General features: G+C 38.9%; 2 protein-coding genes across 3 annotated transcripts; one reads left to right on the top strand and one right to left on the bottom strand.

Annotated features, from left to right (window-relative positions):
- The first annotated feature begins 2,185 nt into the window (after positions 1-2,185).
- Positions 2,186-12,064, top strand: man2c1 (mannosidase, alpha, class 2C, member 1). 2 transcript variants are annotated; one of them, XM_036576041.1, is made up of 26 exons: positions 2,186-2,215; positions 3,619-3,744; positions 3,826-3,949; positions 4,467-4,537; positions 4,933-5,110; positions 5,205-5,394; positions 5,560-5,666; positions 5,757-5,867; positions 6,053-6,145; positions 6,358-6,474; positions 6,579-6,674; positions 6,753-6,898; positions 7,026-7,149; positions 7,259-7,380; positions 7,454-7,539; positions 8,485-8,646; positions 8,799-8,881; positions 8,972-9,066; positions 9,162-9,266; positions 9,435-9,591; positions 9,696-9,839; positions 10,041-10,150; positions 10,246-10,325; positions 10,403-10,545; positions 10,633-10,736; positions 11,204-12,064. In XM_036576041.1, the coding sequence occupies exons 3-26, from the start codon at positions 3,920-3,922 to the stop codon at positions 11,316-11,318; spliced, it is 2,769 nt and encodes a 922-aa protein (XP_036431934.1). In that variant the 5' UTR covers positions 2,186-2,215; positions 3,619-3,744; positions 3,826-3,919; the 3' UTR covers positions 11,319-12,064. The 2 variants fall into 2 exon arrangements, with proteins under 2 accessions (XP_036431934.1, XP_036431931.1); XM_036576038.1 differs by lacking the exon at positions 2,186-2,215 and adding an exon at positions 3,139-3,325.
- On the bottom strand, positions 11,627-16,899 carry neil1 (nei-like DNA glycosylase 1). Its single transcript, XM_036576042.1, has 10 exons — positions 16,813-16,899; positions 16,054-16,509; positions 14,299-14,418; positions 13,952-14,048; positions 13,781-13,874; positions 12,635-12,756; positions 12,492-12,519; positions 12,345-12,412; positions 12,066-12,264; positions 11,627-11,977 (listed from the first exon to the last, which is right to left on the bottom strand). The coding sequence occupies exons 2-10, from the start codon at positions 16,503-16,505 to the stop codon at positions 11,868-11,870; spliced, it is 1,290 nt and encodes a 429-aa protein (XP_036431935.1). The 5' UTR covers positions 16,506-16,509; positions 16,813-16,899; the 3' UTR covers positions 11,627-11,867.
- Positions 16,900-17,408: the final 509 nt, after the last annotated feature.

Raw genomic sequence — 17,408 nt, 5'->3', positions numbered from 1 at the left:
TGCATGTACAACCCCATTTCCAAAAAAGTTGGGATGTTGTGCAAAATGTAAATAAAAACAAAATGCAATGATGTGCAAATCATTTAAACCCTATATTTCATTGAAAATAGCACAAATGTTGAAACCGAGAAATCTAAATATATGCCCGTTTTGAATTTGATGCCAACAACACGTTCCAAAAAAGGGGGCAACAAAAGGCTGGTAAAGTTGTGTAATGCTAAAAAAAACACCTGGTGGTTGATTGGCAACAGGTCAGTAACATGATCAGGCATAAAAAAGCATCCCAGAGAGGCTGAGTCTTTCAGGAGTAAAGATGAGGAAGGAGTTCACGACTCTGTGAAAGACTGCATGGGCAAATAGTGCAACAGTTCAAGAATAACGTTTCTCATCTAAAATAGCAAAGAACTTGGGGATTTCTAAAATCATTAAAAGATTCACAGAATCGAAAGATATTTTTGTATGCAAAGGACAAGGCAAAAAACCAAGATTGGCTAGCCAAGGTCTTCAGAGCTCATTTAAAATGGACTGAGGGGAAGTGGGAAAGTGTCCTGCAATCTGATGAATCAACATTTTAAATTTTTTTTGGAAATCATGGACACTGTGTCCTCCAATCTAAAAACCACTCAGCTTGTTATCAGTGCACAGTTCAAAAGCCAGTATTCATGATGGTACAGGGGTGCATTAGTGCACATGGCATGGATGACTGGCACATCTGTGTAGGCACCATTAATGTTGAACGATATATACATGTTTTGGCAACATATGCTGCCATCCAGACCACATCTGTTTCAGGGAAGGCCTTGATTGTTTCAGCAAGACAATGTCAAACCACATTCTGCATGTATTACAGCAGCATTTCTCTGTATTAAAAGAGTCTGGGTGCTAAACTGGCCTGCCTGCAGTCCCGACCTGTCACCATTGATAACATCTGGCGCATTATTAAATGACAAATATGACAAAGGAGACACGAACTGTTAAGCAGCTGAAATCCTATATGAAACACGAACAGGAAAACATTTCTCTTTCAAAATGACAGCAGTTGATCTCCTCAGTTCCCAAACACTTACAGAGTGTTGTTAAAAGAAAAGGTGATGCAGCACAGTGGTAAACATGCCCCTGTCCCAACTTTTTGGAATGTGTTGTTGGCATCAAATTCAAAATGGGCATATATTTTTCAAAAAACAATAATATTTCTCAGTTTCAACATTTGATATGTTGTCTTTGTAGTATTTTCCTTTAAAAATATGGTTTACATGATTTTCATATCATTGCCTTCTATTTTTATTTACATTCTGCACAGCGTCACAACTTTTTTTGAAATGGGGTTGTATTATTCAGTTGCATGTGCTCAACTAAAATGTTGATGGATTTATATTTGTTTTCAGTAAGCTTGTGTTAAATGAGCATTTTCAAAGTGTAATATTTATGTACAATGGATGCATACAGTGAAGTGATTGGTGTCACTAAAAAAGGTCCACTACCTTTCTATAGTGAAAAGTCAATAGGTTAAAAAAAAGAACTCAAGCTGTTTTTTGGTTGGATAATTTTTTAGATTTGTACTTTTGGATGTTTCAGACCACTTTACCCACTTCTGGTGGTATCCTGAAACACTTAGCAGGCCTACTAAGCCTGTAGGAAAGGACATTTCATAACTATTCAGACGCAGACCAAGTTTTATTTTACTAATCTCATTCGGCTACTTAGTAGCTAGTAGAACAATACTGTGGCCCCAAAAAATATCTGGACATTTGTGCCATACTTAAAAGTGTAAAAAAACGTACTGCCATTGATTTTAAACAGATCTTTCCAAGACTCTGAAGTGTTTTTTGATAAGGTGTTCTTCTAAAAGATGACTGGGGTTCTGCAGATTATAGTTTGAGCAATTTCTTTGCAAACTTCTGCAGGTTTGGATGTAAAGTAAACCCAGGAATGAACACCAAGCTCATCAACACCATAATAAGAAAAACAGCCCCAGACTTTTGTCATAAGTTTGATGTTGTGTTAAAAGTGTTTTTCTCTGAAACAAATGAACTTCATTTCATTTCACTTCAGCGATGGTTAAACTGTCTGCACACTATTTGGGGCTATTGTATGAGCCTGCATGCAGCCTCTAGCAGGCCCTAAAGCTTAATGTTAGCAGCAGTTGTGATTTTGTGGAACGTGCAGAAAAGTTTATCTCTGATGTGTATTTCACCGACTGCAATCTGAGAGGAAGGTGTGTTGTGTAGTTTCGCTTCTTTGGTTGCTATTCTGTAGGACCTGTGTTAGCAGCAGTTGTGATTTTTGTTAATGGGTTTAATATAGTTGATAAGAAATGTAACAATAATTTTATAAGACAGCTATTATCTCATAAACCCATTCCATTAGTAACATTTCAAGGATCAGTTTAACAAAGGCAAAACAGCTGTTCAGTTTGGACTCTTCACTATGAGGATGTTCTTAATAACAAAATGAAAGAGTTGCCTTATAAAATATTGCATAGATTCTACCCTGTTAATGTAATGCATTTTGAGTATTTTTTTGATGTGACTAACGTGTTTTTTGTAAAGGGGCTACAGCATCCATTAAACACTTTATTTTTCTGTTGCATATTTTTTTACTTTTTTTTTTTGTTGTTGATTTTCTAGACTTGAAAAAAAGACTGGTAGAGAAATTCCCCTTTAAAAGCCACCATGTTTTATTACCCTTTGTTGACCCTGTTATTTTCCCCTGATGAACACTTTATAACAAAATTGTTCAGAATAAATCAGAATTAATCATAATAAGTTAGATTTTATACACATAAGGTGAAATTAGCCTTTGAACATCTTTGTAATGACATATCTACATTAGTAGGTTTACGCCTCCAGCAAAATGAGAAACTGTGTAAATGCATTAAATCCATTGCTGTGTTAAAGCTTTTCAGGTTAATATAAATCCCAAATGGTGATCTTTTTAGTCATCTCTTTTTTCCTCTGTTCATGTCTCACAAAGAAATTCAGTCTGATAGTGAGTGTTGAGCTTTAACGTTTCCTACTGTTATTCTTTAATTCGATGAGCGGCTCTGAAAAAGCGTCAGTAGCAGTGGAGAAGCTGAGAGCGCCCTCTACAGGGAGACACTGTGCACTGCCAGTGTGAACGCCATTGCACTTCCGGGGGCTAAGTGCAGTTTAAATCAGCCGAAGCTGAGCCTCTGCACGGCTCATGAGTCCTGTTCGTTCATTTTAACGAGTGTGTTTTTAATCATGTATCACCTGCCGGTGCTGAAGAACAGGCGGACTCTTCTGGAACGTGCAGAAAAGTTTATCTCTGATGTTTATTTCACCGACTGCAATCTGAGAGGAAGGTGTGTCGTGTAGTTTCGCTTCTTTGGTTGCTATTCTGTAAGACCTGTGTTTCGTGTTTTAGCTACATCAGACCATCGTTTGACAGATGTTCGCACTAAAGCATGTACATTTTAAATGAAGAATCCAAAGTTGTGAAGCCACTCATGCCAAGCATAGACAGATACGTTTAATTTCGCTTCTGACTGTGTGTACAGTGTTATTTGCAAGTTGTTGAGAGTTTTGTGTAAGGGTGCTGACTCCAGTTGTTTATGGCTCACCAGCAGTGCTCTCAATAACGCTTCATACCTTTCAGACTCTATGGAGACAATTGTCCTCTTGAGTCCATCTCAGTGTTCCAGACTGCAAAGCGTATCCCCTACTCAGAGGCAGTCCAGCAAACCTTTCAGCCATGCAAAGTTGGTGATTCATTCGGCCCCACGTAAGTTTACAGTGAACCTCAGCTTCTTGATGGGATCTGAGTGGGAAATCGTTCATGAATGGTGCTCTGTGTTTATGACAGATGGTGGACTTGCTGGTTCAAAATTGTCCTGAAGATACCAGAGGCCTGGAAGGGGAAGGAGGTTCATCTGAGATGGGAGAGCGATGGAGAGGGGATGATTTGGCGAGACCAGGAACCAGTTCAGGTAAATGCCTTTTAAATAAATGTGCAACAAAGCCGCAGACGTTTACTGGTTGATTTAAAACACACACTTTGTCTACACATACTTTATGTCAGAGTTGTCCAGCTGTGGTTCTGGAGGCTTGGTGTCCTGCTAAAATACAATTGGTCTGCTGATTTCTAGGTTTAGTAGGCATGTTTGACCAAGGAAATCGGCCTTCAAGGATTGTCCGAACAATACTTTGTCTCCAAAGCTAATACTTTGTGCCCTGAACAAAACCACTTAGAATAAAATTTTCTTACATTTCTTACAACATACATTGAAAGTAAGAAGATTTTCTGTTTCTCTAAAGATGCCATTTTGGAGATATGAGAGTTACAGTTTTATCAGCACTACCATATGCAATGCTTTTAACTGTAACATTGTGGACGTTTCATGACATACTGACCAATAAAAATGGTTTAGAAATAGAAATAGAAATTACTTAGAATATTTACATAAACGTTCATTAAATTGCAGAACATTTTTTTCTTCTTAACAGGGTTTGACCAAAGAGGGTGAAAAGACCAGTTACATTCTGACTGAGTGCTTAAGAGAGAGCGAACCTCACAGGTTAGTGTGGTTGTTATAAGTCATTGTTTTTCCACTTTTTTAGTCATCTTTGTATCACAGAGAGAACAGAGTCAGACTGACATTTTACAGAAAATTAAGACACATTGAGAAGAATTAAGAGTGGATATAACATTTTAACTGACAGCCTGCATTCTCTCTACTCAAACATACTGCTGTGCACTTGTGTAGTATTAGAGGTATTGCCATAATAATTCACTCTCATGAACAAGTTAAATTAAGTATTTTGAATCTTCTTTTGTGTTTTGCAGTGATGATTTTTGAAATATCAATACAACATTGCATTAATCTAAAACTATACATCACATATGTTCTTTTCCATTAGCAGTTTGTTGATTGTTTCATTCTCTCACTCTGAGTTCATGAATATGTTACAGCATCACACTATATGTGGAGTTAGCGTGTAATGGACTGTTTGGGGCTGGACAGGGCTCTATGATAGCAGCTCCTGACCCAAACAGGAAGTATACTCTTCAGAAGGCCGAGCTTGTTGTTTTTAATCGAGACGTGCAGGAGCTTCTCACTGACTTTGAGATGCTTGTGGACCTTGTTAAGGTAAGAGACTATGTTAGTCATGATTTTTTTTTTTACTGGATTAAGAATTAATTTATATATGCTTCCATAATTAACTTGCATTCTTTTAACTCAGGTACTGGGTGAGGGAGAGCAGCGTGGCTATCAGGCGTTGTTCACTGTGAATGAGATGGTGAACTTGTGTGACCCAGCCAATCCTAGCTCTTACTCCTCAGCCCAGGACTTGGCCAAGAAGTTCTTCAGCCAGAGGAATGGGCAAAGCCAACATGTTGTCCATGCCATGGGCCACTGCCACATTGACTCAGGTCTTACTTGTAGTATTAAAGATATTCGTGCTACTTTTCAGCAAAGTTTAATTAGGTTAACTTGCTTAAAAGCTTAGATTTACCATAGTTTAACTAATGGATTATGGTGGGGGAAGAAGAGGATGCATGTTCACAAATGGTGTTTGCTTTTAATTCCTTTCACAGCCTGGTTGTGGCCATATGAGGAGACCATAAGAAAATGCGCCCGCAGCTGGGTCACAGCAGTTCGCTTGATGGAGAAAAACCCAGAGTTTATCTTTACCTGCTCGCAGGTAAAAACATATCTCCTTTTCAAATCTTCTGTTTACATTTTATGACTTCAAATGACTTTTAACATTCATGTATCATATGTTTTTGTGTAGGCACAGCAGTTTCAGTGGGTGAAGAACTGGTATCCTGGCCTGTTCTCTCAGATCCAGCACTTCATGCAGAAAGGCCAGTTTGTTCCAGTTGGAGGAACATGGGTGGAGATGGTGATGATTTTACTTCATTATTTTTAGCAAACCTTGAAAATGGGTAATAAAAGACATATTGGTGTACTTTATTGCTTTTTATAGCAAAATGTTCCATACATTGTGATGTGACTTCTATTAAAGCTTTTATTACAACAGCAGACTGAGTATGCATTAGAGTATGACGCAGTGTCTCTTTAAATCAGGATGGAAACTTGCCTTCTGGAGAGTCCATGATCAGACAGTTTCTAGAGGGTCAGAACTTCTTTAAGACAGAGTTTGGACAATACTGCAAAGAGGTAATGTAAGTTTAAAAAACAAAACAAAAAATGAAGTAGCTTTTTCTTTGTTTATGAACAAACAAAGATCAAAATAGTGATGACAGGTTTTGCATCATAGCTTAGTTTTATGGCTACATTAATGTTTAAATCCTACTTTTTCTCATATGATAGGAATGAATTAACTTAATGAATAAGCCATGCTTGTATTTCTTACTTCTCTTGCACTGCAGTTCTGGTTACCAGACACATTTGGTTACTCAGCTCAGTTTCCTCAGATTATGCGAGGCTGTGGAATTTCCTGCTTTCTCACTCAAAAGTTAAGCTGGAACCTTGTCAACACATTTCCAGTAAGAACTCTTGCCAGTATCTCACATTGAATAATTAATACAATTACATTGTTTTGCATTTAGTTTCACTATTACCTACTAAATTTAACCTTCCTTTGCATCAGCACAGCACTTTCTTTTGGGAGGGCATTGATGGCTCCCAGGTGCTTACTCACTTTCCTCCTGGGAATTCCTATGAGATGAAAGGCAAAGTTGAGGATGTAAGTGAAGATTTTGCATAAAACGAGTTTCTCCCCCTAGTGGCCAGCTGGACTCATTGCATTTACTCTTTTCTACAGTTAATCAACACTGTCAAGAACAACAAGGACAAGGGGCGTGCAAATCACAGTGCAGTGCTTTTCGGTTTTGGGGATGGTGGTGGTGGCCCCACCCAGCTCATGCTGGACCGCTTGCAACGTGTGCAGGATTCGGATGGTCTTCCCAGGTCACTTCCCGCTCTGAATCCTGTTTTCCTTAGTATAGCCAAAACATAGTCAAAAAGAGGAAGTGGGGTGCCAGTAACATTTGTGAGTTTTGTTTTGACTAAACGTTTGTTGAATTTTATTTGTCAGGGTCCATATGTCCAGCCCAGATCAGCTGTTCTCTGAAATTCAGGCTAGCTCAAGCCTGCTGTGTACATGGTCTGGTGAGCTATTCCTCGAGCTGCACAATGGCACTTACACCACACAAGCAAAGGTTTGTGTGCTTTCTATCAGAAGAACAGTTATGACTTTAGTATTTTCTATTTCCTAGGATGATATTTGCTTTCTGCCCTGTGTGACCAAATAGTATGACATTGTCACAGATAAAGCTGGGGAATCGTCAGTGTGAGGCCCTGCTGCATGACGTTGAGGTGGCCAGCTGCCTGGCTCTGTGTCAAGCTGCAGGTTTTTCATACCCAACTAAAGAGCTCCAGAAATTATGGAGGTGAGGCCTTGACTGAATAATAGTAGTTGAACTTACAAAACTTGAGATTCATTGTGTATTGCTTTCTTTGTAGGCTTCTTCTGCTCAACCAGTTCCATGATGTAATTCCTGGCAGTTGCATTGAGATGGTGGTAGAGGATGCACTAGAATATTATAAGGGTAACCTTTGGGCTGTAAAAAGTGCTTTACTGACTGATATTGTCAGTTCTCACAAGTCACATTTCTTAATCACATAAACCTTACTTAAGGATTTCTTACATTAACTTACAAGCTGTGTCTTAAAGCCAAGGATATAGCCAGAGAAGGCTGGGTTTCTCGGCTGTAATGTCACATGAAGACTGTCCCAATTTGTAGGATCCCTTGACTGCAGCTGAGTTTTTAATGAAATGTTAAATTCAGTGTTTTTTTTTTTTGGTTTTGTTTTGTTTTTTTTTACTTAAATGTGTTGCATTGCTTACATCAGTATGTCTTTGTATACCAAAACAGGCAAGAGCTCACCTACTTTTCCTGCAGACTTGATGTTAAGACATGTCTGCTGTCTTAAATAATATTAATATTGTAGCAGTTGGGGCAGAGCTACTTATTATTGTTAGCGATTTTGGTTTCTGTTCATTATCTTTAATTTTTTTTTATATTTTTATCAGTTCCTTTTATGGAAAAAAAAAGTTGTTTTTTTAGAGGAGAGGTACTGTGCTTATGTTAAAGATTATGTTTATATACACTTTACATGTTTTTATTAATTTTACCATGATGGTGTTTTGTGTTGAAATTTACCAGTTCAGCCTGTATTGGTGTTATTGTACAATTATTGTTAACTCTGATTGGGATCCTGTGTGGCACAGCTGTTTTGTTGCTGTGCCTTATCCTCAATAAACCTACAGGCTGTACTGAACAGTATTATCAGATAATTGATTTGTTGGTCAAGTTCTACTGTACACCTACATCAGTAGTGTAAATGTTGCTATATTTTCCATTTTGTTAATCACAGAATGTGATGTCAATATTAAATAATCTGAGCTTTGATTTGTATAAAGGTAATGATGACACTGTCGGTTAATTATTGAAAATTACTGAAGATGTCCTTTTAACTGTATTTGTCTTAAGAGATTCAACAGACTGGCTCAGGACTCTTGCGTACTGCTTGTAATGCGCTGAGGTCTAGTCCCCTTTTTGGAGTGGGCTCCAGTACAGCAGTCTTCAACACTCTTCCCTGGGAACGCAATGAAGTCATAGCACTGGCAGAAGATGGTGCTCAGACAAAACTAGGTACTTGCAGCTTCAAAAAAAAGGCTTTGTTCACATGATGTTATGTTTGGGATGCTTAAATTGCCTTAGATTCACAAAGACTGGGAAAGATTTGTTATTTGTGAGCAATGCTGGTCAATGAGGTTTATCAGCTCTGCACCTGTTTTCCTCAGCCTTGGTGAAAGCCTCCTGCGTGGGTGTAGCTCCAGTCACAGAGATTGCTGAGCCTGTGTCTGCAGTGTCTGTAACAGTGCAGGTATTGTGTTCTGGAATACATTTTTCATCTGAACAAATTATTGTTTTCAGTACACATCAGAGTTTTGAGGTATGGCCCACTTAATTACAGGCTGATGGTTCTGTCCTAATGGAAAATGGCCTTTTGCGGGCTGTCTTGGACAAAATGGGTCGTTTAGTGTCTCTGCTTCTAGTACAGACAAACAGGTCAGACAAAACAAAATGGAATCTTGAATAGCACAGACTGTAGAGAGTCTGTATTATGTGGACCTATTCACTTGTTTTTATGTATTTGTTTATAGGGAGGCCATATCTGATGGTTGTTTTGGAAACCAGTTTGTGTTGTTTGATGATGTTCCTTTGTACTGGGACGCATGGGATGTGATGGATTACCATCTTCAGACCAGGTGAGTCAAGTCTCCATTATTTATTTAAATACATGTTGTTATAGCACCAGACTATATTAGTAAGGGAATTCACTTTGTTTGTTAGTAAGGTAATTCAGTTGTCCATCTGTTCCCAAGTCGGACTATTTGTGCAATATATTGTGCAGGTCACAAACATTCTGTTTCCAGGAAGCCAGTCGTGGATGTGACACGGCCTGCTGAAGTGACAAGCTCTGGTGGCCTGCGAGGTAGTGTTATATTTTCCTTGCGTATCAGAGAAAAGAGCAGTATCACACAGGAGGTCATACTGGATGCCAGCTGCCCCTACGTCAAGTTCAAAACACAAGTAAGGACAGCATGTGTCAATGTAGTGTAATGCAGAACTCACAAGAATGAGTGCAAAGCCCTTGATTCCTTCAGGCCAATGTTTGAAAGAGATTTCTTTTTTAGGTGCACTGGGCAGAGGCCCATAAGTTCCTGAAGGTGGAGTTTCCTGTACAAGTGCGAAGTCCCAATGCCACCTATGAGATTCAGTTCGGTCACCTGCAAAGACCTACACACAGAAACACCTCCTGGGACTGGGCTCGCTTTGAGGTGCATATACGAGATATATATATATATATATATATATATATATATATATATATATATATATATATATATATATATAAAACATTTGATTATGTAAAGTTTGAAGTCACTTGAACTGTGGCATTTGTTAATACCAAATGGATAATCTTTCCCAATCTATTAGCAGTTTCCAAACAAATGTCTGATTTCTATATAAACCTGCAGGTCTGGGGCCATAAATGGGCAGATCTCTCAGAGCATGGTTTTGGCGTGGCTCTTTTGAATGACTGCAAATATGGCTATTCCGTTCATCAGAATGTCATGACTTTATCCTTGTAAGTTTGAAAGTTTAATAAGACTATCAAGATCATATGCTATTAACACTCCACATTCCACAGCAAACCTGTTTACACTGTTTAACTTCTCTCAGACTGCGGGCCCCGAAGGCACCTGATGCCAATGCAGATATGGGACATCATGAGTTCACATATGCAGTGATGCCACATGCAGGTCAGCCCATATAAATTTGCTATAAAATGCTATTTAACCAAAGCTATGAACAGTATGAAACTCTGGCTTTCTAACAGGTTCTTTTCAGGATGCATCAGTCATCCAGCATGCCTACAATCTCAACTTCCCATTGCATCTGATTCCTGATGTCAGCATCGCCCATCCCTGGAGCGCGTTCACTTTGAATTCATCAGCTGTCATATTGGAAACAGTGAAACATGTACGTAGGCTGGAAATGACCTCACAAAGAACTGTTTCCTACCTGCTCTGTCAGCGCTGAGTCGGCCTCTTCCTCTCTCTCCTGTAGGCTGAAGGAAGGAAGAATGCCCTTGTCGTTCGTCTGTACGAGTCTCATGGGGGCAGTGTTGCTGCAGTGCTGTCTACCTCCCTTCCGGTGCTCGGGGCTTGGCAGTAAGTTTTGTTTGTATAGATGTTTACTGCATTAATTTTATGTGACTAAAGCCTTGCTTGAGCTGGATGTGTTTTAGCTGGGGAGTTGATGTAATATAATACCAACAAGATCCATGATTTTAAATCTCGTACAAATCTGCATTCTTCATAGTCACAATAATTCCAAAATTCAACCAAACCCAAAGCTCCCTCAGGGATATTCGTCCTGTTCAAATTGACCATGTTAATGTGGTAACAAAACCTGCTAACAGACACAGCCATTTACCTTATTGTTGTTATTGAATGTGCTGCCTGTCACATAACTTTGACATGTTCATACAACATTTCAGTCTGTGTTAATTTGTGGAAATAACAGATGCTTCATCCTATATACATTTCAGTCAAATCCCTTGGAAATGACATTACAGAACTTCAGTTAAAACAAACCAAGGTTGAATAGTGCTTATTTTTTCTCTTTTTGACCACAGTTGTGACCTGCTGGAGCAGCCTGATCCTACTCACCCTGCTGCACTGAGCGGCCGTGACATCTCCCTCAGTTTTAAACCGTTTCAGATCATCTCACTCCTTTTACAGTTGCACTAAAGCAAACCACGGAGTACGGATCAACCGGCTGGTGATATTTTAAAAGGACATTTTTATAATCAAAAGTTAAGCAGTTTATATTTTTCACTAAAAACAAATTGCATTAAACTTTATAATGTTTTTTTTGTAATTTCTGAAACTTGAAAACCTGATACTTTTAATTGGTCTTAGAAATACTTTTAAATTTCAGCTATTTCATTTTTTTCCCCTGCTGCAGTGTAGTCTCAATAGAAGGACTGACTGCATATTTAGTGCATCACAAAGAACTTGTCAACTACAAAGCTAATGCCATAAGACAGGACACAGGCTTTAGAAACACCTTTTATTTATCCTTTTACAAAATATAGACAGAAAATGATAGTAGTGGTCCCATACAGTAGTTGATCTTAGTCTTCTGCATCCTGATGCATGTATGGCAAGTTTGTTTAAGAAGGGTTTCTCTTCTATTGCACAGCTACCCATCTGTGGTGGCCCCGCAATTTTGTATTTACATACTTCCAAATGGTTACTAATATCTAAACACATCTTCGACTACTTCTAAAAATGATCCTAAGCTTCTGTACTGCTCTTTTTCTGGGATCTGGTGGTCCTCTTAGGTTTAGTGTTGCTTTCTTGTACACTCTGCCTTCTCGTGCTCTTAGCCTTGCTAGTCTGAGGCCCTGGAACAAAACCAAGTATGTGTAGTTAAAAATGTTCTTTGTAAGCAAAGTGAAAAATAAAAAATGGACATTAAAACCTGAAAATCACCTGTCGAGTTGCTTTTCTTGCGCGTTTTAGGTATTTTGTTCTCACCAGCTGCTTCTGTATCAAGTCTTTTCTTACTTGCATTCTGTCTCCTAGTGCCACTCTGTCTCCTAGGCACATACTTTACCTTCTTTACAGGGCCTGGATCTTTCTTTACAGGCTTTTCATTTGAAATGCTCCCAGTTCGCTTCTTTTTGGCAGCCTGATAAGACAAGATATACAGTATGTATGAGCAGCTACAGAGTTATTTCAAGTGATTTTCATGGCATTTCTGAATCTCACCTTCTTTGAATCTGTATAGTCATGTTCACTTTTCTTTATTCTCCTCTTTGTCTTGAGAGATTTGGAACCTAAATAGTGAATGGCTTCAGTCAGTTTTGCTTATTTGTTTTTTGATTAAACAACAAAAAAAACCCAATAATAAATTACCTTTAGGTGCCATAGGACCAGAGTCACCCTATAAGTCACACAAGAAAAAAATTACATATATACATAGATGATGTAACTAACTGCTTTATTTTTTAATTGTCAGTCTTTTCAGTGAACTTAAGACTTAAGTGTATAAACATCACCTTAAACCATATAGTTCTTCCATTGTGGTCACTGATTGAATTCATTCCATCTACATAATAACACTGCAACCAGCTTTCAAATTCTGTGAAATCGGCATCCCCTGGATCATACCCTTTTCCACCTAAAAGTAAGAAAAAACAGGAGGAGACAGCATAATTAAGTAAAACTTAAAATAATACTCAGACATACTTTCTACAAAAATTTTAAGCCATTTGAAGCTTTCATAAAGTAGAAAAAAGTCAAATGTGTCATCTGATTTTATTCAGTCAGTTTAAATTAGTGTTGCTCATTCCAATCACTCAATGTTTGAGCAAAATGTCTCGATCTGATCTGTTTAGTGAATCTCTTTTTCTCTCTTTACCAAAAAGTATTGACAAAAACACAAGGTTCTGTGTTAAAGATTCAACATCCAGTCCTTAATTTCAGCACTTTGTCAATTTATATGAGAGAAGACGACACGTGATCAGTATTATAGAATGCAGAAGCAGTAGGGGCGTTAATGATGATAATGTGTTGACGTAGAGAATGAGGCAGAGTTTTTAAAATGCACAGACACAAGGCACAGGAGTTCAGTCATTAGTATAAACCTTGCTGCTAACCAAACAAGAACTGTGAATCTTTGAACTGTAAATCCATTTGATTCAAAAATGATTTGTAAACTAAAAATGTTTTGATTCATTAAACAGCAGTTTGATTCAACAATTTAACGTTCTTCAATATTATAATGCGTTAAATGTAAAAACACGACATTAAGGCATAATATTTGAGCATCATTTTTCATCAAACCTTTCTAGTCCATCACAGTAATCATATGAATAACTTCACAGTAATGATCACATCGCCTGCATATGAGAAGAGGAAGCTGTTAGGCTGGGGTGCCGCAGCGAGCTCATGTTCAATATGCAATGTGCATTGTGTATTATCGTGTACTGTTCTAAGTAAAGAGTTTCGAGCATCGAGAAAACAAATCAACAGCTGCATCACTGGTATCAGGGACTGTGCCGTTCAATACAACTTGAATTCAATGTGTATAGATGTGTATATCAGGCTTACGTTATATTTCAATACACAGATATAGCGTCTGCTTAATAATACTTCACAGACTGTTAATAACACAGTGTAAAAAGCCAGAGACCACGTTTTACCAAGGTCTATCACCTCCAGAGGTACGCTGTGGCAAAGCGAAAGAATGTCCGAGCACCCAGTTTTCACCTCCCTCTTTCCAGCTGCATCACACTTCTGTATAGGAAAAAGAACAGGGCTGTTATTGTGGTAATGTGCAAGACTAGCGCTTTTATCAACAGGATTTTTTTTACCTCTGCAGCCGCCTCTTTAACTTCCTTTGTCTTTTCATCTTTTGCGGAGAGTCCCTCTAGCACAGACCTTGCCTTCACAAAGGGAGGGATATTTGCTCTGGAATGGGAACAGCGGCAAAAATGAGTCTTTGTTCTCAAATCTGATGTGCATGTGTTCAACATCTAGATGGTGAAGAAAAAGGTCAGTCTCAGTATGCATGTATGCCAGTCATGAAATGGCTGGGATGCATGCAATGGTTTTTTCCCAGTCTGAGAGCCATTATGCATCATTCCTAGTTAAAATGATACTGGCACAGGCCTGGCAGGGCACATTTGGAGAGATGTGGAGCAGGGAAGTCAGAAATAACCTGTAAAGAATCTCTGCCCGCAAGTAGTTACCAATCCCATTGAAGTACTTCTGATTTAACAGAGCCTCACAGATGGGCCTGTCGAATGCCTTGTCTGATAGGTTGGACAAAACATTCTCCCTGAAAGATAAAGAACATAATATGTGCAGTATTAGTGTTTAATTACATTTATCCATGTATTTTTACTAACTGACTAGTTGAGATTTTTTCAAAAATGTCTGTACTTTTACATCATTAAGGATTAAATAATTTACTAATGCCAAATGCAGCATTCTAGCAGAACTGTTCTGAGCGGTACTGATAGGAACCAGACGTCCAAAGCATTTAATGCCTCTCAGAACTACATCACAAAGTTACTACACACAATGGTTACGAGTGCGCTGCCCAATATATTGTTTTTCAATAGTTTTGAGGTTTTGGCCCAAAATATATTAAATTCATGCCAGAGAGGTACATGCATGGTGTTATCAGGCAAAATATTCCCCATAGAAAACTTTTTTAGATTTACCACTAATCTGCCATTTAAAAAAAGATATTAAACTGAGAAAACGTGAAGGTTCACTGCTCATTTAGACAGTGAATAAACTGGCTATGTTTGTGTTGTGGACTTCTTGACTCCTGGTTCCTATCACCACCACTGTAAAGACGTCAGTCAGTAAGTTTCTCTATAATGCACCATTTCACATCAAACCTCTCTGTTACCACATTTTGGAATTCCTCCAAAATGTGGTAACAGTGGCTCCCAACAGACCACTGCAGTCATGTTGTCATTCTGTAGTCAGTGCCCTGCTCTTATACCCATAAAAGAAACTGCAGGTCTAAAAAGGACTCCTCTATGAGAAGAATGAATGGAGTTTTTGAAAACTGCCTCTGTCGCATCCTTTAGTAATCAAAAATGTTCTAAAGCTGATACGTTTTGTCCTATAAACATTCTTCTCTCGAACATCACTGGATCCTCTGAATTATGAGGTCGTTAAACAGCTGAAATATAAATACTGCTACTGTGCACTGAATTGACGCCATTACAGCGTCAGCCTCCTTAAACAACTGCACAAACCAGCATGCTTTGCAAGTGTGGTAGCATATTTCTGTGTACAGAATGAAGGCAGATAAAAGGAAGTCCCCGAAGGACATTCACCAGATTCTTGTTCGCATTTTCTGTGCCACCTTAAATGGTGCTGAGGTTTTATAATAACTGCTGCACCATTTAAGGTGGATCAGGAAAATTCCAACAAGAAGCTGGTGAAGAAGGAGCTGACCAGCTTCCTTGAGAGTTGAAAACCATGAAAAGGGATGAGGAGGTTGCTCTGTTTCTGCTTGACAGGTGGGTAACTAACTTATTTTGGCCTGTTTGCCAATGTTTAATGTTTATGATAGCTAATCACAACTGCTGCACCATTTAAGGTAAAAAAGAAAAAGAAAATTCAAACAACACACTGTCGAAAAAAGAAGCTGACCTTAGCCTCGTAGTTTTTATGCTGATATTATTTTTTGATACGGAGATTTAGGCCATCAAAATATTCTACCTAGAGGTTTTATGTACAGATAAATATGTACACAGGACAAAACGTATCAGGTCCTAAACATTTTTCTTTACCACAGGGCGCGATGGAGGCGATTTTTCCACAACCCCATTCATTCTGGCCAGAGAAATCGAGCTTAAACCCGGAGATCCTAAAATGGTCATAACGCGGACTACAGAATGATGCACGACTACAGAGTCACCGGGTAAAGGTTAACTGTTTCAGGCCCCACCTAAAGCTCTCATACTCGAACATGACACATGGCCCTCTATCTCGCTGCCAAATCCCATTGGGTTGCCAGCTGCCAAATCTGCGAGTGTCTACAAAGCTGAGCGCCCTTTGGGGGTCCTCATTGGTGTAGAATCGAACATGCGCATGTTTTGGGAGCTCGTCCACTGCTGTGAAACGGAAATAGCCGGACATTCCGAAACGGAAGACCACATCCATTGGCGGCTGGTCTTCCTCTGCTTTGACTTTGCTTTTTCTATCACTTTTGATGGGAGTGAGTGTGAGGCGGACTTCCTTCCCTCTGGAGGTAGCACTGATGCGGTAGGCATCGCTGGAAAACGGCACCTGGGGTCCTTTGCTGACGTCTGACTTTTCCACATGTCCGCTAAAAACCACACCTGCGCACACTCTGTTCACAAACAGGCTGGCCAAGTGGAGCTCCGGACCCTCGGGCATCGCGCTGTGGATATTCAAACACACATCACATTCACTCACAGGCCGTTAACCGCAGCCTAAATATGCTTCTAGCATCACAAACGGAGATTACTGACTAGCCAAGAAAACAGACACGCTAAGCTGTTACATAACAGTTCAGCAGCCACTGTGCAGTGAAAGTCGGTAAATGTGGAGGTTAACTCTACTAAGAGCTCATTCCTGAAACACATCGCACTGTCTCCTGCCATTAATCATCTAACCAGCACAAACATCTCTATAACACCAAATTGTGTCGTGAATAAACGATAGGGGTGCACAACAAACTTACATGCTGCAGCAAGACGAGTACTACTTATACAGACGCGCATTGGTCATTTATGTTTACGAAACGGAAACCACGGGGCTGACGGGAGCTGTAGTTCTTTTTTTCCTCCAAATCACTACAGCAGATAAAATATATACAAGCACCAGAACGTAACAAAGGTGGATGTACAACAGTAAAAAAATACTACAATAACCTGGAAACATTTTAATAATAATAATGAGATGAAGAAGAATTCATTTTATGTATAATGCTTCTTTCATTTAAGTATAAATCTCAAGGAGCAACAAAATATAAACATAAACAAAACACAGCTTAACATTTAGGGAAAAACAGTCCATACATTCCATACATTTAAGAAAACCAAAAGAAGAATACTGCAGAAAGATGGATATGTCCTTTTTGCTTTATTTTCTGCATTAACAAAATTAATAAATAGGAATTCAGTGCCCCCTCCCGAGAATAACCCTGTATGTCTTCCCTAGTAAGCATGCTGTTCCTTTGCTGGACAGAACTAGCTGTAAGAATCTACGTAGTTGGCTATCTGCACCTCATTAATTCTTGACAAGGCAGCAAAATTATTTCCATTATTTAATTATTAT

This window comes from Colossoma macropomum, unplaced genomic scaffold (genome assembly GCF_904425465.1).
Source record: "Colossoma macropomum unplaced genomic scaffold, Colossoma_macropomum, whole genome shotgun sequence".
NCBI classification, from domain to species: Eukaryota; Metazoa; Chordata; class Actinopteri; order Characiformes; family Serrasalmidae; genus Colossoma; species Colossoma macropomum.
Note: the sequence above shows the minus strand (reverse complement) of the source record. Positions and strands in the feature narration are given on the sequence as shown.